The sequence below is a fragment of the Uloborus diversus genome, chromosome 6, assembly GCF_026930045.1.
Source record: "Uloborus diversus isolate 005 chromosome 6, Udiv.v.3.1, whole genome shotgun sequence".
In the NCBI taxonomy this organism is placed as follows: domain Eukaryota; kingdom Metazoa; phylum Arthropoda; class Arachnida; order Araneae; family Uloboridae; genus Uloborus; species Uloborus diversus.
In genome coordinates, this window is record NC_072736.1 from 100,404,486 (window position 1) to 100,431,617 (window position 27,132).

The 27,132-nt window shown below is 31.6% G+C and overlaps 1 protein-coding gene across 1 annotated transcript in view; it reads left to right on the forward strand.

Annotated features, from left to right (window-relative positions):
* Positions 1 to 4,796: 4,796 nt before the first annotated feature.
* The window catches only part of LOC129224014 (leukocyte tyrosine kinase receptor-like), a 208,518-nt gene continuing 186,182 nt past the window's right edge, over positions 4,797 to 27,132 (forward strand). The window contains exon 1 of the mRNA XM_054858410.1: positions 4,797 to 6,351. Coding sequence (XP_054714385.1) covers positions 6,303 to 6,351 — 49 coding nt within the window. The 5' untranslated portion in view covers positions 4,797 to 6,302. The remainder of the gene's footprint in view (positions 6,352 to 27,132) is intronic.

The following is a 27,132-nucleotide window of genomic DNA, read 5'->3' on the forward strand; positions in this document are numbered from 1 at the left end:
TCCCAGTTGTAACAAATTTGCGGAAGAAACTATGGTCACAGCTGCATTTCGTATTCGGAAGAAGACGTTTCTTCAGACTGCGGTGCTTCCTATTGACGGAATATGGCAGGAAAGAGGATTCTCTTCTCTGAATAGTGTGGTAACTGCCATCTCCACTGATACTGGTAAGTTCTCGACGTGGATGCCTTGAGCAAAGTATGCCAAGGATGCCAGAAGTGGAATACCAAAGACAAAACTACTAATCGTGGAAAGCAGAGCATGTGTGCCCCATAAACTGCGAGGGATCATCTGGAGGTATGGAGGCTGTTGGCGGAGGGAGAATTTATCTGAGGTCCGAAGAAACAACAACATGGGCGCCCATTTGGTCGATTCGTTTACGGTTTTCGCTAAAATTATTCTTTTTATCAGTATTTTCTTGAAGATAAATTTTGAAGATGTGGCTTTAAAAATGCCGATAGAGGGCACTTTAAACTTTAGAGCAACAAATAACTATTTTTTACCGGTATTTTTGAATCTCATTAAATGTTTTCTAATGTTTGGACTTAAACTTAAATATTGAGCTAAAAATCCAAATCGTTGGGAGTGATTAAGCAGCGAAAACTGGTCTTCAAAGGTTGAAATACACGTAGTCACAAAAACATGTATGCATCAAGAATAAATTGAGCTGCAACGAACAAACTCTTGGCAGGAATGTAGTTTGGCAAGAGATTATTTAAATTTCGACGCCAGTGACGAAAGGGTAAGCGCGCTATGCGCATACAAGATGCGCAGATAGGTACGATTGAAAGTGTGAAAACTTGTGTCAAAGGGCACTTCAAACGAGACTGTTGAGTTGTAAGGACGCTATTGTGACTCGGACGACATTTTAGAGGTATACGAACAATTGTTGGACTTCTTAAAGGGACGTACAGTAGATCTCAGAGAAGCAAGTTGGTTGTACGTGCGTATCTGCCGCCACCTCAGTCGAAGTGATGTGGTAGTAGCTTAGTGTAGGTAAAAATGAATGAATCACTTCTTATTGCTTTTGGTTAAGGCATTCTAGAAACAGAAATGAGCACGAAGATCGCACATCATAAGAGCGGCCACTACCGTATTAACAAGGTCGCTAACATTAGCTCAGTGTCATTTTAACACCTTCCAAGAATCCGATGGTATCAAGAAAAACAATCCTGAGCAGACTGAAAGACGCTGGTATCTCGAACCGGCGTTCATTGCGATGGATTGGGTTTTCGTCGATTGGATTTTCGCTGCACTTGATTAACTGGGTTGTGACAGACAGGAGGCATGTTATCTTCAACGATGGATCCCGATTTAGTCCCAGTGGTCATAGGTAACCTATTTTACTTCATATTAAGTCATGTTTTGTCTAGTAAAGCTGCTAGAGGAGGCTATACAACTTACGGTTTTGTAATGTTTATTGTGTCATACCTTCTTAATAATTTTTTTTTCTGAATTTGAAATCATTTCCTTATCTTGTAATAGGCCACATCCATTTTAAGTTACGTGAAGATCACTCGTTTCCTTTTAGTTTAATGTATTTTTTTTTTTTGTGACAGAGTGTATTTCAACTTCTGAACACAGTTCAGTTTGCGCGCCTTAATCAGGCCCAATGATTCTGATTTTGAGCTGAAAATTTAAGTTTAAGCCCAAGCATTAGAAAAAATCTAATGAGATTTGAAAATAGCGGTAAAAATAATTGTTCGTTATTCCGAAGTCTAAAGCGCGTCGGCATTTTTTAAACGACATCTTCAAAATTTATTTTGAAGAAAATACTGATTAAAAAGAATAATTTTAGCGAAAACCGCAAATGAATCGACCAATTTTTCTATTTTTCATGATCATGTGAAATTTTAGACCCCAAACTTTAATGGCTTCTATCTCCATCGGAAGACGTGTGGGACCCTTATTTTTGCTATTATATTTTTTGTCCTGATATGTACTATCACCCCTTAAAGATTTGTCCAAGAGTTCAGAAACACCCTGTATTTTTTTTAATCACCGTTCAAAATTATGCTAATAAATTAAATTCTAATTTATTATTATTATTTTTTTAATTTCTTTATTGGAAACATATTTAAATATAATGCACTTTTTAATGCCCAAAAACCTGATTTTTAAATTAAAAAAAAAGTTCATGTTTAAGTTATCGTATGTTCTATGTTTATTTCAAGAGTCTGTTTCGGGTGATTTTACTAATACTTCTGGCATGTCGCAAGGCTCTAATTTAGGATGCTTGATTTTTATTTTATTCATTAACGATATTTGTAATACTTTTTACTATTGTGACTACGTCTTGTTCTCCGATTATTTAAAACTCTTTCGAAGTATTTGTACTATCTCTGCCGTTTCTCTTTTACAGATTGATTTGGATAATCTGCACCAGTGGTGCATAGAGATTAAGCTTTATTTAAATGCTAATAAATGCAGTGTTTTGAGTTACAGTGGTATATCTGAGCTATTCATTCATCCTTATCAAGTTAACAAATAGTGTTCAGTTAGGTTAGTCGCGTTTTGATTTTGTTACGGATTTGTATATCACTTTTAGTACTGAGGTTGATTTTACGCAATATATTAACAACATCGTTTCAAAGGCATAAGGTTATTGGTCTTCTTAAATGTAAGACCAGGGATTTTTCGAAAGAGCTAGCGCTTAAAACGCTTTATTTTTGCACTAGATAGACTAGAGTACTCTTCAATCTCGAGTACTCTAGTCTTATTTGGGATCCCTACTACAACAATAAAGTTAAAATTCTGGAGCAGATTCAATCCAATTACATTTATGACTTGTGTTACAGAACTGCTAATCACGATTTTTTGATTTATTCTTACTCTTATTTGAGTAATATTCGGGCAATTACACGGGTAACTGACAGACATTCACAGAGCAAAACATAAACTACAAAATGTAAATTTTTAAAAAGATATTTTCTCTTGGCATACTGTACTTTTTAAGCTGAGTTTCATGGCATAATTAAATCTCCAAATTACATATTGGATAATTTTTGAAAAATAGTTAAAAGCATATGTTATTGACTGACATGACCAGTGTGAAAAGTAATAGATCAAAGAACAATGAATAACCTTTCGACCAATGGCATTTAAGTTCGAAAATATTTCTACAATAAAGAATTACAGTAATTAGAACAGCTTGGTAACTGACTGACATGAAGGTATTTGATTGACATTTCTGAAATTTTTCTAAATATATTAATGCAAATGTCCGAAATTAAGAAGCAAAACTAATAAAAAAGTTTACTCAAAACATAAGCAATTAAAATACGATTATTAAATTTAATATTGTTAAAAGAAAAGTTTGCAGTATTTACAACAAGATGGTAACTGACTAACGTATTGGCAACTGAATGACATTGCAAACATACAACACAAAATATCCATTGGAAAAAAAGACTTTTTCTCCTAGTTAATTGATTTCCTCGAGCTAAATTTAATGGTATAGTTGAATTTCTAAAATACATTTTAGATGATTAAAAAAAAAGTTAAAATCATGTTAACGGACTGACATGCGTGCATACCCGCGGGAAAAGTAATACGGATTAAATAAGAAAAAGGAATTTTTCATAAATTTAAATTGGTATCGATAAACAATAAATAACCTTTCGGTATATGGCATTTGATTTCAAAAATATTACTACAATAAAAAATTACAATAAATTAAATTAGAATAGCTTGGTAACTGACCGACAGCCTGCACTCTAATATATATATATATATATATATATATATATATATATATATATATATATGTGTGTGTGTGTGTGTGTGTGTGTGTGTGTGTGCGTGTGTGTGTGTAAGGTATGGTTTCAGTAGAATTCATAGCGCATGCGTAAAGAAAAGGATCCGCGCAGAGCAGCTAAACCCTTATTAACGAAACGAAAACCGGCCTTTGTGGCCCAGTGGTAAAAGCTCTTGCTTTGCGACTTCTCTGTGAGATTCGGGTTGTGGATTCAGACACCACTCAGGTTATTTCCCCTCTTAATGCAACAAAAATGTCTTGTTTGTACATTAAAATAAATAAATAACTGGTGTATATTGGTTGTTGAAATGCATGAGCCTGATAAATATTGAATAAACGAATAATTAAAAACAATAGCTGTAAAGAAAGGGGTCTCTAGGATGATTTTTTTTTTAATACTGTTATAACAAAATAGCTGAAAATTTGTCATGCAAAGCTGACCTCAAACCAGAGGAGGGTTAAGTCAATACAAAACAGATCAATATTAGGAAATTTTGGCAACCGGAAATAATATTTTAGTTGTTCTTTCACGTAAGGTTATCAGTTTCATACTCAGATCCTTTTCTTCCGATTTAGAACACTATTATTTTAGTATCGATCCTCCATCAGACACTAACTTTCTTTTTTAAAAATAATCGATATTTTTTTTAACAATTTCCTTTACTTTCTAAAATGTTTAGAACCAGCAAAAACAAAAAAGTTTGAAATTTATCATCCAAAGCTGGCTTTAAGTCTGAGCTGGTTATGCCAATACGAAACCAATAATTATCAGGAAATTTCGACTCGAAGTGGTAAAAAGGGGAAATATTTTTCAGACTTTTCTTTTTTGGTGTTATTAATAAGTAATCTGAGTTATATGAAACACAGTTAAGCTTTGTACTTTTTAAACGGTACTTCAGCTGGTGAGCGATGCAAAAAGCCACATTGTCACCTCTCTTCCGAATGGACTCCTCTATCCCACCCTCCTTTACTTTCATGCGGAGGCGATGTCCGCGCCACCTGGGAGAAACAGTGCTGATTTCTGGGAATAAAGTTCCCGACATGCATTTACACACGCATCTTCTGATCCCTCCAGAAAAAGTATGCATAGGAATGTGCTTTAGAACTTCGGCAGACGTTTGCGTTCGATCTGCAGTTTTTAACTCTGGAAAGAACTCGATTCGTGGAATCTTTTAGAAATATAACTTTAGTTGTATTTTATTGGTTAGCATTTTTTGTAACGTCTTGTAAGTATGTCTGATTACAAATTATAAATATAACGATAAATAATTCAAAACAAGGAAAGTAATGCTTCATTTTTTTTTCTTGGCGAATAACAAATCTATTATGGATTTTCTTCGCTGAGGATGTTCTTTTATTTTTGTGTTAAAAGTTATGTTATGCCAATATTGAGACTTTCTCATAAATAACAAATTGAAATTGTATTATTCATGCTTTGATGCTGAAAAACGGATAACTTAAATATAAATTAAGTGACTACAAAAAAAAAAAAAAAAAATTGTGCAATCTCTACGAGGAAGTTCTTCAAGTCATGTATACAATCGATTCTTAAAGAAACTTTTCCTTGTTTTGTGAATTTGAAAAATCGGCCTTTGTGGGATCTACTTCTGATAAATAACACTAGTTACTTCAGTAAAATTATTAGAAAAACGCTTTAAGCTTTAGTGATGATAATAAGAAAAATGTGTAGTGGTTTGAGGTACTGGAAAGACATTACTTGCCACTGCATATGATTTTAGTTGTCAATGTTGTTTTTTGAACCTTTATTTGAATCCCTTTTCGAATACTGTCAAAAAGTTGTTTCGTGACAGTATTCATGTCGTTTGACTATCAAGTCACAAAAAAAGAATAATAATAAAATATAAAAATTTCAAACTTTGTCAAGTCAACGGAACTAATAACTGTTAATTCTATGCTTAAAAAAATGAAGAAATTTTTGGATAAAAATATCACAGCTTGCGGTCACTAAAAATTCGAATTGAACTTTGAGCTGATGAATAAAGGAAAGAATTAGTTGCTTGGGATTAAGACCTTGTGTGTGAATTCAGAATTTCATGGGTCATTGAAAATTTTTTTCAAAGATATTTGCGCTGATTTATGGACAAAGAAAGAAACCACAGCTTAACTTTACTTTCATTGAGAAATTGAACTAATTGCTGTAGCTGTTGCAACTGACATGAGAAAAAAAAAGAGCTGCTTTTAAGAAGGAGCAAATTAGTGCCACGTTTTAGGTTTTAATACTCATCAGCGGTTGAAGCAAAGAGGACTAGTGTTGCTGACAACAGCAGGATTCATAGAGGTTAAAAAAAAAAAAAAAATCATCAAATCAAGGAGTAACAAAAACGTCTTGGATCCGTCTTTAAATTTCAACTGTAGAGCAAGAAACCACAAACTCTTCTGTCATCTACTAATTTCACCAACTACACATCATCATTGGGGGGAACGACGCAGCGGCATCGCGATCCTTGCTCCAGCTCTGCAGTAACCATGACAACCGCTGACATCATGCAGGATGAGGTGATGCGGGACGATGAAGTGATGATGGCCGATGCCGAGATTGTTTCAGAGGCCCAAGATCCAACAGTGCATTCCTGCAGGTATGTGTATTCGTCCGATGCATTTCATGTGTGTGATTTTGAATTATCGATTTGCCCTTCGATCCTTGGAAATCAATGCGAGAACGGTCCGAGCAGTTGATTGATCGATAGAAAGTTAGGCTTAATGTTATGTGTTTTTGTTATAACTTCGCAGAAGCACGTTCTCAGTGTTGATGCTTTGCAACTTTTGTTAGAAACGTTTAAAACATAAGAATTTCCGTTGGTAAAAACTAGTGCATGTATTTAATACAAGAACATGAAGTTAAACCCTTCAATTGTACATTTTGATGACTTCCAGATTGTCATGTGTTTATATGAAAACTTAAAGCTTGTACCTGAGGAGCTCATTTTATAATTAAAAAATACGTGACATTACCAAAATCTGAATCAGTATTTTAAATCATTAAAGTTCACTCTTTATAATATTAGTATCATAACTTTGGATATGTTTTTGTGAGTAAAAACAGGCAGATTAGTTTCTAGTAAAAACCTTTTAGGAACAATGATTTGTGCTATTTTAAGTTAGTTCTTTGTGAATTGAAGTTATTGCTGGTAGTAAATTAAACACTTTTAGGTGTTTCTGTTAGATATTGAAGAAAACTTCGTTTACTGACTAATGACACGCTTGAAAATTAGCTTATCCGATTTTCTATTACGGAACAGCTTATGTGTTATATAATGTCGTTCAACGGGGCAGTAGTGGCTCACATCTGAAAATACCATACTGGAAAACATCAAGGCTTTAAGTTATGCTAATTTTAGTCAGTTTATGCTCAAAGACTACAATATATCTAATTTGTGTAATTTTTGTTTTAAAAAAAACATATTTATTACAAGGACATTAAGAAAAGCTTCAGTAGCATATTTTAATGGCTTCCAGATTGTCATGTGCTTATATGCAAACTTAAGGCTTGTACCTGAGGAGTTAATTTTGCAATTAAAAAAATATATGACATTGACAAAATCTGAAACAATATTAAAATTCATTCAAATTCAGTCTATTGTATTAGTTTCCTAACTTTAGACATATTATTGGGGGTAAAATTGATAGATAAAATTGATACTATAGAGTTAATTTTGAAATTAAAAAATACATGACACTGCCAAAATCTGAATCAGTATTTAAATTCATTTAAATACAGTCTATTGTATTAGTTTCCTAACTTTAGACACATTTTTGGGGGTAAAATTGAGAGATTAGTTTTTAGTAATAACTTTTTTTGAATTATAATTTATAGTATTTTAAATTAGTTCTTGATGAATTGAAGTTATAGTTGAAAGTAAATTCGACACTTTTTAGGTTTTTTTGTTGGATATTGAAGAACACTTCGTTTACTGAATAATTACACGCTTGAAAATTAGCTTCTCCGTTTTTCTATTAGAGAACAACTTGTGTGTTATATAATGTCGTTAAGCAGGGCACACATCTCAAAATACCATCCTGGAAACAATCAAGGTTTTAAGTTATACTAATTTTAGACAGTTTATACTCAAATACAACAATATGTACTTATTTGTAGAATTTTCTTTGAAAAAAAAACATAGATTTAATACAAGGATATTAAGGAAAACTTTCAGTGACATATTTTGATGGCATCTCGAATGTCATATTCCTATATGCAAACTGAAAGTTGGCACACGTGGAGTTTATTTTGAAATGAAAAAAAAAAAAAATGCATGACAATATTAAAAATTCTGAATTGTCATTTCAAATCATTCAAATTCACTTTGTAATACAAGTTTCATAAATTTAGGTAGATTTTTTAAATAAAAATGGAAGATTATATTCTGGTAATAACTTTTTAGGAATCATAATTTATAATATTTTAAATTAGTTCTTTATGAATTGATTGCTGATAGTAAGTTTGACCCTTTTTAGTTGTTTTTGTAAAAAATGGAAGAAAACTTTGTTGGTTCAATTATTAGAGACTAGAAAATTAGCTTCTCCGATTTTCTATTGTAGAACAGCTTATGTATTATATAATGTCGTTCACCAGGACAGTAGAGGTACACATTACAAAATACCATACTGGAAAAAATCAAGGTTTTAAGTTATACTAATTTTAGACAGCTTATGCTCAAATAGTGCAAATTTTCCCTCATTTGTAGAATTTTCGTTGAAAAAAAATTAATACAGGGACATTAAGTAAAACCTTCCGTTGCATATTTTGATGGCCTCTAGGACGTCATGTGCTTTTATGCAAACTGAAAGTTGGCACTCGTAGAGTTAATTTTGAAATGAAATAAATACATGACATTACTAAATGCTAAACTGTCATTTCAAATCATTCAAATTCACACTTTTAATACTAGTTTCATAAGTTAACATATATTTTTTGTAATAAAAATGGTAGATTGGTTTTTGGTAATATCTTTTTAGGAATCATACTTTATACTGTTATAAATTAGTTCGTTATGAATTGAACTTAGTGCTGACAGTACGTTCGACCCCTTTTTAGTTGTTTCTGTAACAAATGGGAGAAAAAAATCCTTAGTTCAATTATTACAGACCAGAAAATTAGCTTCTCCGATTTTCTATTACAGAACTGCTTATATGGTATATACTGTCGTTCACCAGGGTAATAATGGCACACATCTCAAAATACCTTACTGGGAAAAAAGCAAGTTTTAAGTTATACCAATTTTAGTCAGTGAATGCTCAAATACTACAATATATATTCATTTATAGAATCTTCGTTTTTTTTTTAAACATGCATTTAATACAAGAACATTAAAGAAAACTATCAACTGCAGTGAAACCTGTGTAAGTTGACCACCTGCGGTGCATTACTTTAGTGGTCAACTTAAACAGGTGGTCAACTTACAGAGGATGATTTATATGATAAGGGCTAATTCCGTGCCGGAAAAAAGCGGTCAACTTAGACAGGTGGTCAACTTACAAGGGTGGTCAACTTTAAGATGGCTTCCAGATTGTCATGTACCTATATGCAAGCTTAAAGTTTGCATACAATGAGTGATTTTTGTTAATTAAGAAAACATAACGTCACCAATATCTGAATTAGTATTTCAAATCATTCAAACTCACACTTTACAATACTAGTTTGAAACGTTTAGATATATTTTTAGGGGTAAAACTGATAGTTTTTGGTTTTAACCTTTTGGTAATAACTTTTCAAGAATGATAAGGTATACTATTTTAATTTCGTTTTTTTATAAATTGAAGTTATTGAAGACTAAGTTCGACGTTTTTTACTTGTATCTGTAACAGATGGAAGAAAACTTCTTTGGTTCAGTTATCATAGACCAGAAAATTAGCTTCAACGATTTTTTATTACGGAATAGTGTATTTGTCAGATAATGTCGTTCACCATTGCAATAATGGCCAAATCATTCAAATTCATAGTTTGTAATATTAGTTTCAATGGTTTAGATGTATATTTTCGGGGTAAAACTGACAGAATAGTTTTTGATAACTTCGCTATTTTGAATTAGTTCTTTTTGAATTGAAGTTTTTGCTGATAGCAAATTAAACACTTTTCAGCTGTTTCTGTTGCAGATAGAAGAAAATTTCATTGGTTCAATATAGACCACCAAATAAGCTTTTCCGATTTTCTGTTACGGAATAGCTTATGTGTTATATAATTTCGTTCACCAGGAAAAATATTGACGCACATCTCAAAACAACGAAATAGAAAATCAAGATTTTAAGTTATATTAATTTTAGTGATTTTATGCTTAATAATACAATGTATAGGGTAACGGAACCAGTCACAGACATGCTTAAAAGATCGCTCTCAGGTTCACTCAATTTTCTGAGCCTTTTAATGTATTTAGACTTTTTAAACTATTTTCCTCTCATGCAACTACATCTCATCTAAGGTTTGGCTGCTTTTGGATCTTCTGAATTAGTAAATTCTATTTTTATTTGCTCAATTTCGAAAAAAAGTCCAACTTCCCAGTAACAGACATCGACAATTCAGATGATGCCTATTGACAGATAGAATGAGGAAAGAATGAGTAATGGACAGAATTCCCATATTCTCTTCGAAATGCAAAAGATCTTTTTTTTTTAGGTCTAAAGACTTATTAAATTTAAATGAACATGAAATACCGGCAGACCTTGTGGTGGCTGTTCATAACCTTCCACCACTGTCTTGTAAATACCAACTGGCTCATAAAATTTACTCTGATAGCACTAGATGGTTGCACCGTATTCATGGGTCGCAGCAACATCAGTTTTATCCGCCTAAAACTCTTATTATTTAAATCCAAACTTACGACTGTCTGTTCCTGGACCCTTGTCTGTTACTGGTGCCGTTACCCTACTCATTTGTAGAGTTTTCACTGAAAAAAAAAACTTACATTTAGTACAAGAACATTAAGGAAAACTATCAGTTGCATATTTTGATGGCTTCCAGGTTGTCATGTGCTTTTTGCAAACTTAAAGTTTACACACCAGGAGTTAATTTTGTAATATGATGTTACCAAATACTGAATTGGAACTTCAAACCATTCAGATTTACTTTTTATAATATTAGATTCATAAGTTTAGATATATTTTTGGGAGTAAAAGCGATAGATTTGTTTTTAGTAGTAACTTTTATTAATCATAATTTACAATATTTTATATTATTTCTTTATGAATTAATTATATAAAGTAAATTTGACACTTTTTAGCTGTTTCTGTTAGAGATGAAAATAAACTTCGTTGATTCAATAAAATGATATGCCCGAAAATTAGTTTATCCGATCATTTATTACGAAGTAGTTTAGTTTTATATAATGTCGTTTATGAGAACAAGAATGGCATAGAGCTCAAAAACACGGTATTGGAAAAAATTAAGGCTTTGGGTTATACTAATTTTGATCGATTTATGCTCAATTATTGAAATATATACTCATTTCTAAAATTTTTGTTCGCATAATATTATACATACATTTAATACAAGAACATTAAGGTACTTCATTTGTGCATTTAGATGGCTTCCAGATTGTAATGTATTCATGTGAAAATTTAAAGTTTAGATGCGACAGTTAATTTAGTTTTCTAAAAAATACCAAATTCTGAATCAGCGTTTAAAATCTTTGAAATTCACTCTGCATAATATTGCTTTCATAACTTTAGACATATTCTCCGTGTAAAACTGTTAAATTAGTTTTGATGATTACTTTCAAGAGTTATAATTTGGGTTATTTTAAATTCGTTCCTTATGAATTGAAGATTTCGTTGAAATTGATTTGACAAAATCAACATTGTTTTATTTTGATGCCCATAAAATTATAGTGTTTAGATACTTTTTAGTTGTTTCTGTTTAGAGATTGAAGAAAATTTTTTTGGCTCAATAACGACAAGCCTGAAAATTTGCTTCTCCTATTCTGTATTACCGAATAGGTTACGTGTAATATAATTTTGTTCATCAAAAGTGGCACGCATCTCAAAAACAACATATCGGAGAAAACCAAAGTTTTACCAATTTTAACCCAACCACTATAATGTATTAAAATGTCAGTAATCCAACGTTATTAAGCACAAAACTTGCAAATGATTGCAGACACGTGTTTCGGTGTTACAAGGAACACCTTTTTCAATGCAAAGAAGTATGAGCTTTTGGATGAAAAGTTATCCGAGAAAAGCAACACGGTGGAACAGGAGGTAGTATAAATATCAAAAAATAGAAATTAAACAAAACAAAAAAGATAAAATGACACATGGAGACAAAATTTATTATATAATTCCATCAGGAAAAAACCGTTAAGTAATAAATTTTAAAAGAAAACCCATAAACAATGCAAAAAGTCCAAAAATGAAACCACTCTGAATAAATTAGCAATAAATTTACCAGCGGGAAAAACTATGTATGGAAGCAATGTATCAAATGGAGAAATGCAGAAAAAACAGAGTGAAGGATAAACATATTGGAATTAGTTAATCACAAAACGAAATAAGAAAGCAAAAAATGAAAAAATAAAAGTAAGAAATGTACGACGTTTACATAAAAATAATAGAAAATCTAAACCAATTTTAACAAAGGAGTCCACACAGAGGAAAAATAGGGAATTGCAGTAAGATCGTTAACTAAATTAGAAAGGTTCCTCAGGATGTGAAAAGATTCCCAAAAATCAAGATCCAACGAATTGGGGCATTTTTGGATAATTTGATAAGAGTTAAAATCAAAAGAGTGATTCGATTCCCAACAGTGTTAAGCAATACTGGATTTATTCAGCTGTTGTTTTCTCACATAGCTTTGATGTTCTTTTAACCGAAATTTCAAAGAACGGCGGGTCTGTCCGATGTATCCGAGTCCGCAATTGCAAACAATTTTATAGATCCCACAGCAATTAAGAGGGTGAATAGAATCTTTAAGAGAAGAGAAAGAAAGTTTATTAATAGGAGAAAATACCACTTGGAATTGGAATCGCTTCAGAATCTTAGCAACCTGAAAACTGATACCAGGGAAGAAAGGCAGAACAACTAAATTCTTAGTGTTAAAAGTTCTATTAAGAACAACATTTTGAGATTTTTTGCAAAGTTTTTTATAAATGGAATCAACTAAGGTGGGCGGATAGTCTCTATCAACAGCCACAGCTCTTATATAGTTAAGTTCCGCATTAAGAAGCTCAGGTGAAGAACAAATATTCATTGCACGATAAACATATGTGTTGAAAGCTGAATATTTTTGATTAGGAGGGTGAGACGATAATCTATGTGGGGGTAAGGAAACAGCAAAAGGTTTACGATAAACCGTAGTTTCAAAACCGGACTCAGTTCGAGAAACGAGAACATCCAGAAATGGAAGGCAATTATTCTGTTCTTTTTCACAAGAGAATTGAATATGAGGATCAATGGAATTTAAAATGGATAAAGCATCATCAATGCTTAGTTGACCATGGTTCATAAGAACAAAACAGTCATCAACATAGCGAACATAGAATTGAAACTGTAGTTTCTGAAACAACTTGACCTCAAAGTAATGCATGTAAATATCACTAAGGATGGGGCTAAGTGGGTTTCCCATTGCCAAACCATCCAACATAGTATAAAATTTACCATTAAAAACAAAGGAACTTTGCCTTAGACAAGTATGAGTAAGGAAAAACTAAATCCTCAATTTCCTTAGAGGTAAAATGAAATTCAGACAGTCTACTCTGAAGGCATAACAATGAACCCTCGACCGGAACGTTCGTAAATAATGAGTTCACATCAAAAGAAACCATAAAAGAATTATTTGGAACGCAATTCTGAATTTTTTTGACAAACTTGATAGAGTTTTTTACAGTGAATACATTATTACTCGTAAGAGGAGAAAACACAGAGACTAAATATTTTGCAAGTTTATAAGAAGCCGTACCAATATTGGAAACAATCGGTCTGAAAGGAATGCCAGCTTTATGTACCTTGGGTAAAGCATAAAATCTAGCGCAATTAGCAATAGAAGGAATTCCTTCTATTGCTAATTGCGCTAGATTTTATGCTTTACCCAAGGTACATAAAGCTGGCATTCCTTTCAGACCGATTGTTTCCAATATTGGTACGGCTTCTTATAAACTTGCAAAATATTTAGTCTCTGTGTTTTCTCCTCTTACGAGTAATAATGTATTCACTGTAAAAAACTCTATCGAGTTTGTCAAAAAAATTCAGAATTGCGTTCCAAATAATTCTTTTATGGTTTCTTTTGATGTGAACTCATTATTTACGAACGTTCCGGTCGAGGGTTCATTGTTATGCCTTCAGAGTAGACTGTCTGAATTTCATTTTACCTCTAAGGAAATTGAGGATTTAGTTTTTCCTTACTCATACTTGTCTAAGGCAAAGTTCCTTTGTTTTTAATGGTAAATTTTATACTATGTTGGATGGTTTGGCAATGGGAAACCCACTTAGCCCCATCCTTAGTGATATTTACATGCATTACTTTGAGGTCAAGTTGTTTCAGAAACTACAGTTTCAATTCTATGTTCGCTATGTTGATGACTGTTTTGTTCTTATGAACCATGGTCAACTAAGCATTGATGATGCTTTATCCATTTTAAATTCCATTGATCCTCATATTCAATTCTCTTGTGAAAAAGAACAGAATAATTGCCTTCCATTTCTGGATGTTCTCGTTTCTCGAACTGAGTCCGGTTTTGAAACTACGGTTTATCGTAAACCTTTTGCTGTTTCCTTACCCCCACATAGATTATCGTCTCACCCTCCTAATCAAAAATATTCAGCTTTCAACACATATGTTTATCGTGCAATGAATATTTGTTCTTCACCTGAGCTTCTTAATGCGGAACTTAACTATATAAGAGCTGTGGCTGTTGATAGAGACTATCCGCCCACCTTAGTTGATTCCATTTATAAAAAACTTTGCAAAAAATCTCAAAATGTTGTTCTTAATAGAACTTTTAACACTAAGAATTTAGTTGTTCTGCCTTTCTTCCCTGGTATCAGTTTTCAGGTTGCTAAGATTCTGAAGCGATTCCAATTCCAAGTGGTATTTTCTCCTATTAATAAACTTTCTTTCTCTTCTCTTAAAGATTCTATTCACCCTCTTAATTGCTGTGGGATCTATAAAATTGTTTGCAATTGCGGACTCGGATACATCGGACAGACCCGCCGTTCTTTGAAATTTCGGTTAAAAGAACATCAAAGCTATGTGAGAAAACAACAGCTGAATAAATCCAGTATTGCTCAACACTGTTGGGAATCGAATCACTCTTTTGATTTTAACTCTTATCAAATTATCCAAAAATGCCCCAATTCGTTGGATCTTGATTTTTGGGAATCTTTTCACATCCTGAGGAACCGTTCTAATTTAGTTAACGATCTTACTGCAATTCCCTATTTTTCCTCTGTGTGGACTCCTTTGTTAAAATTGGTTTAGATTTTCTATTATTTTTATGTAAACGTCGTACATTTCTTACTTTTATTTTTTCATTTTTTGCTTTCTTATTTCGTTTTGTGATTAACTAATTCCAATATGTTTATCCTTCACTCTGTTTTTTCTGCATTTCTCCATTTGATACATTGCTTCCATACATAGTTTTTCCCGCTGGTAAATTTATTGCTAATTTATTCAGAGTGGTTTCATTTTTGGACTTTTTGCATTGTTTATGGGTTTTCTTTTAAAATTTATTACTTAACGGTTTTTTCCTGATGGAATTATATAATAAATTTTGTCTCCATGTGTCATTTTATCTTTTTTGTTTTGTTTAATTTCTATTTTTTGATATTTATACTACCTCCTGTTCCACCGTGTCGCTTTTCTCGGATAACTTTTCATCCAAAAGCTCATACTTCTTTGCATTGAAAAAGGTGTTCCTTGTAACACCGAAACACGTGTCTGCAATCATTTGCAAGTTTTGTGCTTAATAACGTTGGATTACTGACATTTTAATTTTTCAGCACAAAGGTATTTATTCTTTATTCACTATAATGTATACCCATTTGTAGAATTTTGGTTGGTAAACAAAATGCATGCATTAAATATAAGAACATTAATGTACTGCATTTGATCATTTAGATGGCTCCCAGATTGTCACGTGTTAAAATTAGAAATGAAAACAGTCGGAAAAAAAACGGAAAATTTCGGAAAAAAAAGAAAAGAAAACGGTTTTTTTCCGAAGGAGTTTATTTCCACTCCGGAAAAATTGAAAAAAAAATTTTTTTTCAACTTTTCAGGAAGTTTTAATTTGAAATTTTCAGAAAAAAGTTATAAGAAATTTCTCATACTTAAAAATACTGATGCATATTCCTCCCTCACTCCTTGTATGTTAAAATACTGTCTGACTTTGACAATACAGGTTGTTGTATGATAATATAATTTGCATATAGATCAAAGAACATTTAACACTTTTTTCAAATAAATAAATAAATAAATAAATAAATAAACCATTATCCTTAGTGAAGAATGTTTTTCCTTCTTCATAAAACAAACAAGCATAGGGGAGGTGGGGTACGTTGGACCGTGGGGCACGTTGGACCTGCCTCAATTATTTTAATACTATTAATATTTTTAAATTTATTTTATGACCGACAAATAGCACCTATGTTGCTACAAATCCTGTAATAAAATCGCATGGTACAGTTATATTGAACAAATTTTATTCCAGAAAGCGTTATTTCAGTAGTCCTGAGTAATTTTCAAAAAACTAACTTTTTTTTTTAAATCGGTTTCATCAAGATTGCGGGGGAAAAAATTGAGCTCCTTTCAGATTTATTTCACATCTGCCCTTTTTTACTATTTACATTTTCAAATACACTTCTAAATTTTTGCAGGCAATTGTTTGCTAAGAGTAAAAGATGCAATACATGCTATAATAAAGTTCCTGTATTAAACATTTTTTTTTTCTAAACAAGCATTCTACATAAAACAAATAATTGATTAAAGGAATAAAAAAGTATACTTTTACTTAAGATTATCTAATTTCGCTTTTTATATTTGATTTTAGAACAAAGATGTGCTAACTAAAAGCTGTCAATTTTATTATATACTTCTTCTTTGAAATATATGGAATTAGTATAATAGGAATCTTTTCTTTTTGGAGTTTTTTCATGCAAGGTAATGAAGAAAAAATAGAGCTTTTCCCCCTAGCAAATATTGATGTAACTTGCATAAAAGCTACATATGACTTATCCTCGCAAAACCCAGTCCAATAAAAGTGCTACTTTCAAAGCTCTGGAAGTAGCACTTTCATGTTTACAGATATCATTTAACATATCTTTAGTTGATTTTAATTTACATTAATTGTCTCTTAAGTATTCAATAACTGATTTTAAAAAAAAGTAATTGTAAAAACTAATTGCTGTTTTTAATAAAAGATGATTTGTCAATTAAAATCAATTTAATATGTTATATTGTTCTTTAAACTTTATATTTTTCACTCAATACACAAAAGAGAACAAGGTAGTTACAGCGTTTGATAGTATTTATCACTAAAATTATAACAAATGTTGTTTGAGTTATGCGGTCCAACGTGCCTCACCAGGCGGACCAACGTGCCTCACCAGGCGGACCAACGTACCCCACCCGTCGTCGGTCCGCTTTACAAGGTTCCGCCAAAAAATTAATATAAAAAAGTTAATCACTTCACATTTCCAAAAAAAATCTGTGGTGTTGAGAAGTGTTTAGTGAAACTTACTGTAGAAAATTAAACAGCGTATTGAATTTTTTTATGAAAAAAAAAATGAAAAGCAAAAAAGTGGACCAACGTGCGCCACCTTCCTGCTGACTGTGCCAACCAAATGTACAGGGTGCGGCAAAAAAAAGAAAAAGAAAAAGAAACAGGCAAACAATTTTTTATGTAACTTTATTAAAAATAAATAAATTAAGAAAACACAGAAAATAATAATATGAGAAGCCCTTCAGCAATCAATAAATTAATTGGTTTCAAACTGGCCACCTTTTGAAGTAATACAGAGGTGCAACTGCTTATTGAAATTTTTTAAGGGCCGCAAGTACTTTAATCCCTATACGCTCTAAAGCAATTGGCTTAGAGAGTCCAAACTTATGTGTAGTTTAAGGTAGACCTTTGACTCTAAAACAGGCCATACAGCGTAATAAATGGAACTGAGGTTTATCGAGTAGAGCATCCACTCTAAAGATGATATCATGTCAAAAACAATGCGCCTTGCACCACACTTGTCTTTCTGGCCGTATGAACTGGTGTGGAGACAAATTGAAATGTCCAGTCTACATTGCTGTGCTGAAATGCTCTTAGGTCCACAGAAGTACAACAGCTTCTAAAATGTCCTTCTGGTACATTTTTTGATTCATTTTATGGCCCTCATCCACAAAAAACCAGAGATTTTTTGTCGCTTGTGCTAATTCCATCACAGACAAAACCTGACTTCGGATTTTGGCGATGTTTAACATTTTCTAAGGTGCTTGGAGTGTTTACTGACCATATCCTATTGTTCTGGGGGTTATGAGCTGGTTGAATGGTAAATCAGTGAAAGGTATCTCTTCCAGCGTAGACTTGCGGCCCGGCTCAAACGTTTCTGGCAGCTTTGGAGTCATACAAGTGCCTGAACTTTTTGTAACTCGTAAAACTTCTGTTAGAGCTGTTTTTGTCCTTAGTCGCACTTATCGATCATAAAGTCCCCATCTTACAAACAACCTCTTTCGTTGAAACCCAAAGATTTCATTGAACTAACTTTTGTATGAACTGACGATTAACGGAAATGTTCACTGTTCGTTTTTATACACTTTCCGGACATCGACTATCATTTCCAAGTCACTTGAAACGGCATGCCGTTTCAAATACTGTTAGTAGAGGCACAACAAGCAAACGAACTGTCGCTCTACGGAATGGGACTATTCGGCGCGGCCGTTTCGGCGCGAAACCCATTTCGGCGTGGCCGTTTCGGCGCGACCGTTTCGGCGCGATCCATTTCAATACGACCTGTTCAAAAATCGAAATTGTCAGCATGTAAATCTGCCAAACATTGCTTCAAAATTCAAGATATCTTTTGTTTTTTTAAGTTTTGTAAAAAGTTTTATGAAGTAATATTTTTAAAGGTGTATTTTGTTTTCTTTTTTATTATTAGTTGATAACATGTAACTTTAAAAACATCTTCATAATTTTTCGAAGTAGATAAGTTAGGAAACAGCATTGACATTTTTCTATGAAATGTAAATATAAAACTCATTCAATTTAAATAGATTTTTTTTTCGTTGCTGATCATTAATTTGTGCATTTACTTAAATATCTTTTCTGTAAAAAATTAAAAAATGTCAACTAATAATAAGATGAATTTTTTATATTTTTTATTGGAAAAAGTTAACGTGTTGAGAAACTCACACGTAACCCTGCTCTCTACAAAGTTAAGTTGCGTAGTGTGCTTTAAATACAGGATAGACAAGAAAAAACTTTATTATGTAAAGATTATTATTATTTATTGCTTTTAAGTTTCATAAAGACTAATATAATGAACAAAAAATATTTTAAACTTTTTTTTTTTAAATAAAAATAAAATATTTTGTGTCTTTTTAGTTCCTGTAACTGTTCGATAGCACTAAACTGTCGACTGATTATTTCGTAACAAAAAAAAAAGGCAATAATAAAAAATAAAAATAATAATAAAACTTTTTTAAAAAAAAGTAATTTACAAAAAATTTATAAATTGATTACAGAAAAATAATAGTGTTTAGAACTAACTTTAAAAAATAAGTGATTTTTTAGTCAATAAAAAAATCAAACATTGCCCTAAATTTACCTTGATGTCCGTACATGGGTTTGTAATAGTTAAGTCGAGCTTTTTGGTTAGTTTGAAACGTGTTTTCACGTGAAGAAGACTTATGAAATTATTTCCAATAGCTGCTACAACAAAGAAGTAATCACCACAGAAACACAAAACGGTTCAGCATTGATTTAAAAAAAAAAAATCGACAAAGCGGTAGGACTGGTACTGGCATTATTTGCTAATTTTTCAAGATATTTTCTTTTATGTTATCGCAGTAAAACATACGTGGATCACATATGCCCCCTCTTTTCCCCCGCTGTAAATTTTAAAATAAATTTTAACTAGCTTCTAGAGCGCTAAATTCACATTCTTCTTCCAGAAATCTTTTTCCTTCTTTGAACTAAAATTTCTGAAATTCATAAAGTTCAGAATGCAAAACACTGGCGCCGAAACGGGCGGCGCCGAAACGGCCGCGCCGAAACAGCCGCGCCGAAACGGTCGCGCCGAATCGTAACAAACCCGTCGCTCTACTTGGTTAAACAATTTAAAATGGCAAGTATTTCGATTAAAATCATAAGAAAACCAAAAAACAATACACAAACTTGGTAATATATTGTAAATTATTTTCTAATAATGTGAGACACGAAAATAAATAAGATACTCATTAAAATGAAATTACTTTACTTTCATTCTATGATGCAATCTTTGTCCGAGTTTTTTTTTTTTTTTTGACGCACCCTGTATACTGCCATGCTAAGCATGAAAGTGGAATCTACAGTGGAGCTCAAGCTGAGATATTGTGTTTTAAAGTTTGGCTCTTTCGTATTTCATTCAAATATATATTTTTTCAAAGAATATTTTTAAAAAATATTTCCTGATCAAACGACCCTAAACATTTTATTTATTAAGCAAAATACGAAATAGAGAAAAACTTGGTTGTAATAACTCAGTTTGTTCAAAAGTGCAGGTATGACTACTTTTACTACTGTGCTTAGCACGACCGTATGGATAAACAAAAACTCCAGTTTTGGTTCAGCTTTAGAAACCAATACGCTGTTTTAGTTTAGGGTTTCTGTTAGAAAGAAAAAGAAAAACCAATTCAGCTATGATTTGGACCTCGACTGGATTGGAAAAAATCAAAACCAAATAGTAGGGTGGAACAAAAATACCTTTTTTTTTTGTTTTGACGTATGGTTAAGGAAGGGCAATTATACTTATTTTTCTTTCAAACAATATCAATAATTTTGCAGTGTTACCGCCCTAAGCCAGGGATAAGGCAGAAGAACATAAAATACACCACCATCTCAGTGATTGAATCCGAGGACTTCAGTTTCGTGATTTTTAGCACTTATCAGCCTGGACTAGGAAGTAATTGAGCTGGAGGCTTGTTTTCCGCCTCCAACTCAGTTACTTCTTATTCTGTGCCGATGAGTGCCAAAAAGCACGAAACTGCAGTCCTCGGATGGAATGACTGAGCTGGCGGTGTGTTTTATGTAATATCCATCATGTTTGAAAGTCAAAAATTACAATTATTATTTCAAGTTACAAAGACAATCTAAATAGAAAATGTAATTGTTATGATAAGACACACCTTACCCAATATTATTGGTTGAACGACGATTTGACTTACTTCTGGTATTTGACCAAGAAAGGTCTCAGTTATTAAAAAAAGGTGTTTTTTTTTTAAATATTTAAACTTAACTTTATGTGTAATTCAGTCAAGCAGAAAAAGGAGATGTGTGGATTGTATGTATTTTTTAATACTTAACTTTTAATAGGATCCAAGAAAAACAGAGCTATTAAGAAACACTATTTGCATTCGTAAAAAAAAATCAAATTTTCTATTTTTTACAATTTTCCCCGAAAAAAACCGGTAAAACAACTTTATTGGTACATGACAGTTAATTTTGTAATTAAAAGCTATACGATATTACCAAATTCTGAATTATTAGTTCAAATTCACGTTTTATAATATTACTTTCATACCTTTAGATAGTTTTGGGGTTAAACTGCTAGATTAATTTTGATGATTACATTCAAGAATCATGATTTATATTGTGTTTAATTCGTTCTTTGAACTGAAGTTATTGATGAAATCAAATTATATAACTTTTAGTTGTTTCTATTAGAGGTGGCAGAGAAGTTCGCTGGTTCGATAATGAATAATACGCCAGAAAATTAGCTTATCGAATTTTCTGTCAGGGACTGTCCACAAATGATGTCACACTTTGAGGGGGAAATGGGAGCTCGTTAAATTGAGTCAGTTTGTGATAAATGACTTGAATTGAATTCGAGATGAGGTATTATAAGGACATAAAAGTAGGTTTTATGTTAAGGTACTGAACAATTAATATTTATTATTACATATAATTATAACAATTAATTTTAATTATATTTTTGTAAAGACAACTTTGCTTTACAACATGCTTTAATTCAAATCTAATCTCAAGTAATTTGCATGGTAAAGTATAAAACTATTAATAATGAGAGTTTCAGCTAGGAACAAATGTAAAAAGAACAACTCATCAAACAACTCATGTGATTAAAAAAAATATATATATCAATGAAACTGACGTCTGCAATGATCAATAAAACTGACGGTAAAAATGCACAATTTGTGACGTAAACATTTTAAATAATGACAGTTAAAAGAAAAATTATGTCTGCCGTTGGAAAAAAAAAACAGTTTTTTGCCAAAAACATCAAACTAATTCACATTATTAGGGCTTATATGACGATAAAATGTTCGAAATTTTCCCTTTTCAAATTGGTATTACATAAACAACAAAGCACATGATGTTGATAAGTTGTTAACTATAAATTTCTGCCCATAACCGGAGCTTAGGATGAACTAAAAGCTCGCACCTAACAGTTTCGTTACGGCATCCAGAGACTACAGTTTCATTCTTATTAGCGACTATCAGTCTCAAAAAATGTTACTTTTGTATTGTATTGAAGAATTAAACTTTGTAGACACATACAAATAAGCATGGATGGAAATGAGTAAAGCATTAGGAACGAAATTAAAAGGAGAATGTAAATATGTAAGGCACAGACAGAGGAACTCAAATTATTTTAGAAGCATTGTAAATATTGCCCAACCGTTTTATTTATTAATTTTTTAAAAAAGCAGCAAAGTAGCGACTATATATATATATATTTTTCAGAAATAATTTGTAGTTGCTGCATTTGTAATGAAGTAGTTGTAGTTAGCTACAAAAAAAATGTAGTTTTTCCGACCACTGATCCTAGTAGTAAATATTTATTGTGGATTCATTGAATTACTACAACCTTGCAGAAAAAATAGTGAAGCAGATATAGTAAAAGGGAAAAAAAAGAAAAGAAAAAAAACAGAGTGCGGATCTTTTGGATAATGAAGAATCCCGTGGGCAGTGTTTTCTGATAAAATAAATTGAAATTAAAGATTTGAGATTAAAGATGTTATATTTCATTGTCAGCACTACGCAACAATTTAGAGAAAAATATGTAAAAAAGGGCAGCTAAATACAAACGGAAGTGTTTATAAAATTGAATAGAAAATAAATAAAATAGAGTAAATAATACGGCATAGTTCCAAAAATCAAATATTTGCATAATATGTACAGAGTTGGTTGGTTCTTTTAGGTTTATTGATGCAAGAGCCTTTATATGCTATACTGCGCTACACACAAAGTTGAATTTATCTTTTAAATCAATACCAAAACCATCATTGTTTTATTTTGGTACCCATAAAATTATGGTGTTTAGATGCAAGGATATGTAGAACTATGTGTTAATCGGGAATGTAGGGCAAAGTGAAGTGGTGAAATATTAACTTTGCTTTTAACGCAACCTATCAAGTAATATTTTAACCATGCAGTAACACGTGGTCTATTCCAGTCAGAAAAAATACCTCTGAAGATCAAAACAAATGATAATACAAGCAATTTCCAAAATTAAATGCTCATGTTGTAATATTTTGTTGCAAGTCTAAAATTATTTTTGGTATTATTAAATGATAAAGTAAATTGTAAATATAACATTTGAAATATTAATTGAGACCTTCTAATATACGGTGCAGTATTTATTTAGTTATTATTAAGCTGATTTGTATTTTAAATATTTTATACTATTAGACAAGTATATGCGGGGCAAAGTGAAATAGTTCATTTTGTTTACTCATCCAGTCATTTACTAACTCCCTTACATAATCATTTATTAATAAACTCATTTACATTCCTTCATTTAACGATTCACTTATTTTTTCACAAATATTTTTATTTATTCGCTACTTTATTCACTCATTTATTTTTCCACATATATTAATAGATTAATAAATTTATTTGTTATTATAGTGTTCCTTATCTTTTCAATTATCCAACGATCATTTTATTTACTGATACATTTTATTAAAATGTTTTTTATAATCGAGTAGAAAATATTTTTCCGAAAAATACTTTATTTTTCAGTTTTCCAAATGAGAAAAAAAATCCACTTTTTGATGGCACAAATTTTCTGCCAAAAATAAAAATAATAATGTTTCATGGCAAGTTTTATTGTAAAATACATTGGTTTTTCTTTAAGTACTGTAATTTTCAAAACAAATTTCCAATTTGTTTATTTTGAAAAAGAAAAATCATCTTAACTATTTCAATTTGCCCCGCATTCCCCTACTTGAATACGAATATTTACTTAATAAAACTTCAAATAAAATGCAGGCAGAACAGCTTTCTAAAGTTGTTATTATGAGAGATTTAATTTAGAAAAAAAGCAGAGAGGAAAAAAAAAAAAAAAAGATTAAAATTAGGTAAGCCTAACTCCACGTGCAAAACAGGCCACGTGCTACGGGTAATCGAGATATGTTTTCTTTGGCTGAGAAGGGCGCAGGACGAACGTCGTTAAAAAATATCTTCGTATTTCGGTTTGAAAGATTGCGTACAGTTCTTTATTTAGAAATTGATCCAAAAATGTGGTAGATGCTTAGAGATAAATTCTTATTGCACACAAAGCACTAAAATTGCGTATGCTTATTGACCATGTGCAAACAACCGTCGAAATCTACTTCCGCTAAAAGTGAACCATATTTTTTTTAAAAATGAACCAATCCAACACTTTTTTTTTTGGGAGGGGGGGACTGGTTTCTGTTTTCAAGTATTTTTTGCCGAGGTTTGTTTTTTCTTTCTTTTTTAGTTCTGTACGCCAAAAGCGTTGCAAACACACTACTGAGAAAAATAGTTATTTAGAGGGGTTAATTAGAGGCGATATTCAGAGGGTATCTCCCTCCTACATACATGTACTTCATATTACAAAATACCGTCGCATTAAGTGATTTAATAGCAATTGTTTTTAAAAATTGATGAAGGATTGTAGAATCATTCTTACACTTAAAAGATATAAAAAATTGAGTAGATATACTGCCGTGTGCAGGTAAACGGCAGTATCAGCAGAAATGAGTTTTCGAGATATTTGAAGAAATGCGTTTTGGTTTCAATACTAACAATGAGGAAATGTTGGAATTAAACGTCTTTTTCGCGCCTTTTTTTCGGCGGAAACAAAATAAGCGAGAGTGTGCAATAAAGCTCACGTACAATAGATGACAAAAATGCAAAAAATTGAAAAATTAAAAATACCCAAACCTAAAACAGCTGTTGTTTACTAAAGGAATAATTATGTTAAAAATACTGATGGGCCATTCCACGGCGCGTCTCGCACGTAACGGGTTGTCTATTTCATTATAAAGTGATAATTTTAAAGGATAATGACAAAATATTTTGCGAAAGAAATCACACACAGGTTGTAAATTGTTAAGCAGAAAAAAATTTGTTCATTAATATTTTAAAGTATTATTTTTAGTGAAATATATGTTGCGTCATGTACGTGATAAAATGTAAAATCACCGTTTCCGTGGAATGACCCTGATAAGATTGATACACTTCTTTTGAATCTAAGTATAAAATAACTGCTAAATTAATAAAACTAGGGCCTGGTGTGAGTAAAGTGGCCATAAAATACAGGTTTTTCAACTTGGGTAAATAATAAATGCAGGGATTCCTTTTAAAACTTTTAACTTTTTTTGTCGCTATTTTACATTACATTAATAAAGTATATCCTACACTGAATTTTCGGAAGAAAAAAATTGATTTAAATAGCTTAATGGCATTTGATTTTTCATGTGTGTTAATGACCTGGGTTGGGGTAAAGTGGTCATAGTTAAAAAAAAAATGACCTGAAACCATCATAAATAATCGTAAATTTTCTAATGCTCAACACACCTAGTTCTTTTGAAGAAATTAACTTTATTTAAATACATTTTTCATGGTCAACTGTGATGTAAAGTTGATTCACCAAGAACTTAAATCATATTTCACTCCTAGATTTCATCAATATCATCAAGAAAGGTGTGATGATTTGCAATGTTTTATTTCTATGGGAATATATGAAAGATAGCGTCTTTTATAATGTCTAAACTACATAATAAGAAAAAATAACATTCAAATAGAGTTCCGAAAAAATATTACTTAATTAAAAACAAAATGGAAAAAAAATATGTCAAGACGTATCTTTTTATTCAATGTTCGCGAAACACTTCTAGTTCTAAGTTTCTACTTTTTACCGATTTACCGATATTTTACAGATTATTTTTGTTTGACGGGGGGGGGGGGCGGAAGGGGAGTGGCATTAGTTACTCTACTGGAATAAATTGAAAGCTGTGGTTGCAAAAAAAAAAAAAAAATCTTTGATTTTTTTTCTCCAAACATTATAGGGTTACAAACTTGTTTTAATACAATCGATATGCTATATCGAATTTCAACTCAGTTGTATTTAATTCAGTTTCCTTTAAAAGCAGTAAATGGTTAGTAAACCTCTTCTTTAACTGATATATGCCTTATAACTAGAGATTAAATGATTTTAGATAAAGGATGTTAGGCTTAACCTCTATGACCACTTTACCCCATCTTATTAAAGTTTTTTAAAAATAATAGGGTAAGAGCTTCAGTAGCCGGCCATTTAAGACAGCGATTGCTGTTTTTTGTTAACCTATAAATTTCAGCAATCAATACAACAAAAACATTGTAAGGCTTTAGGCTATACCTTTCTGATAATGATTCACTAATTGTTTGAGAAATAAAATTTTTTTATTTTAAAAACTAGCTTATAGTTAACACGAGAAAATACTCCAGTAGTCGGCCACAGAGATCCTATTCTCGGCCATGCGTGACCCCATAGTCGGCCGTTTCGTTTTCATTACTCTTATGGGGTATGAGTGAATAAATTTAAACAAAATTTAATGTGAAACTTACAGCACAGCATTGTGCTTAAAAAAATTATGACAATAATTACGAAAAAATTCTGCATTCTTGAAGTTTTCGTAACATCCACCTTTGTATTGTTTTTCAAATTGTGACGCATCACATGCAATGCATTTTTATTATTTATCTTCTACATCACTTACTAAAGTAGTATCATGTGCTGCAAAAATAGAAATTAAAGAATGGAAAAGGCTCGGATTTTTTGGGAAAGGAATTTTAGTCGATAATGAATGAATTAATGGTCAATATGATTGACACTCGGCACTTCAACAGACGGTACATAAAATTAAAATTGTAGTTTTGCAAACAATTTCAGCTCAAAACAAAGCAAGTAAAAATTTGCTCGAAAAGCGCTTAAAAGTT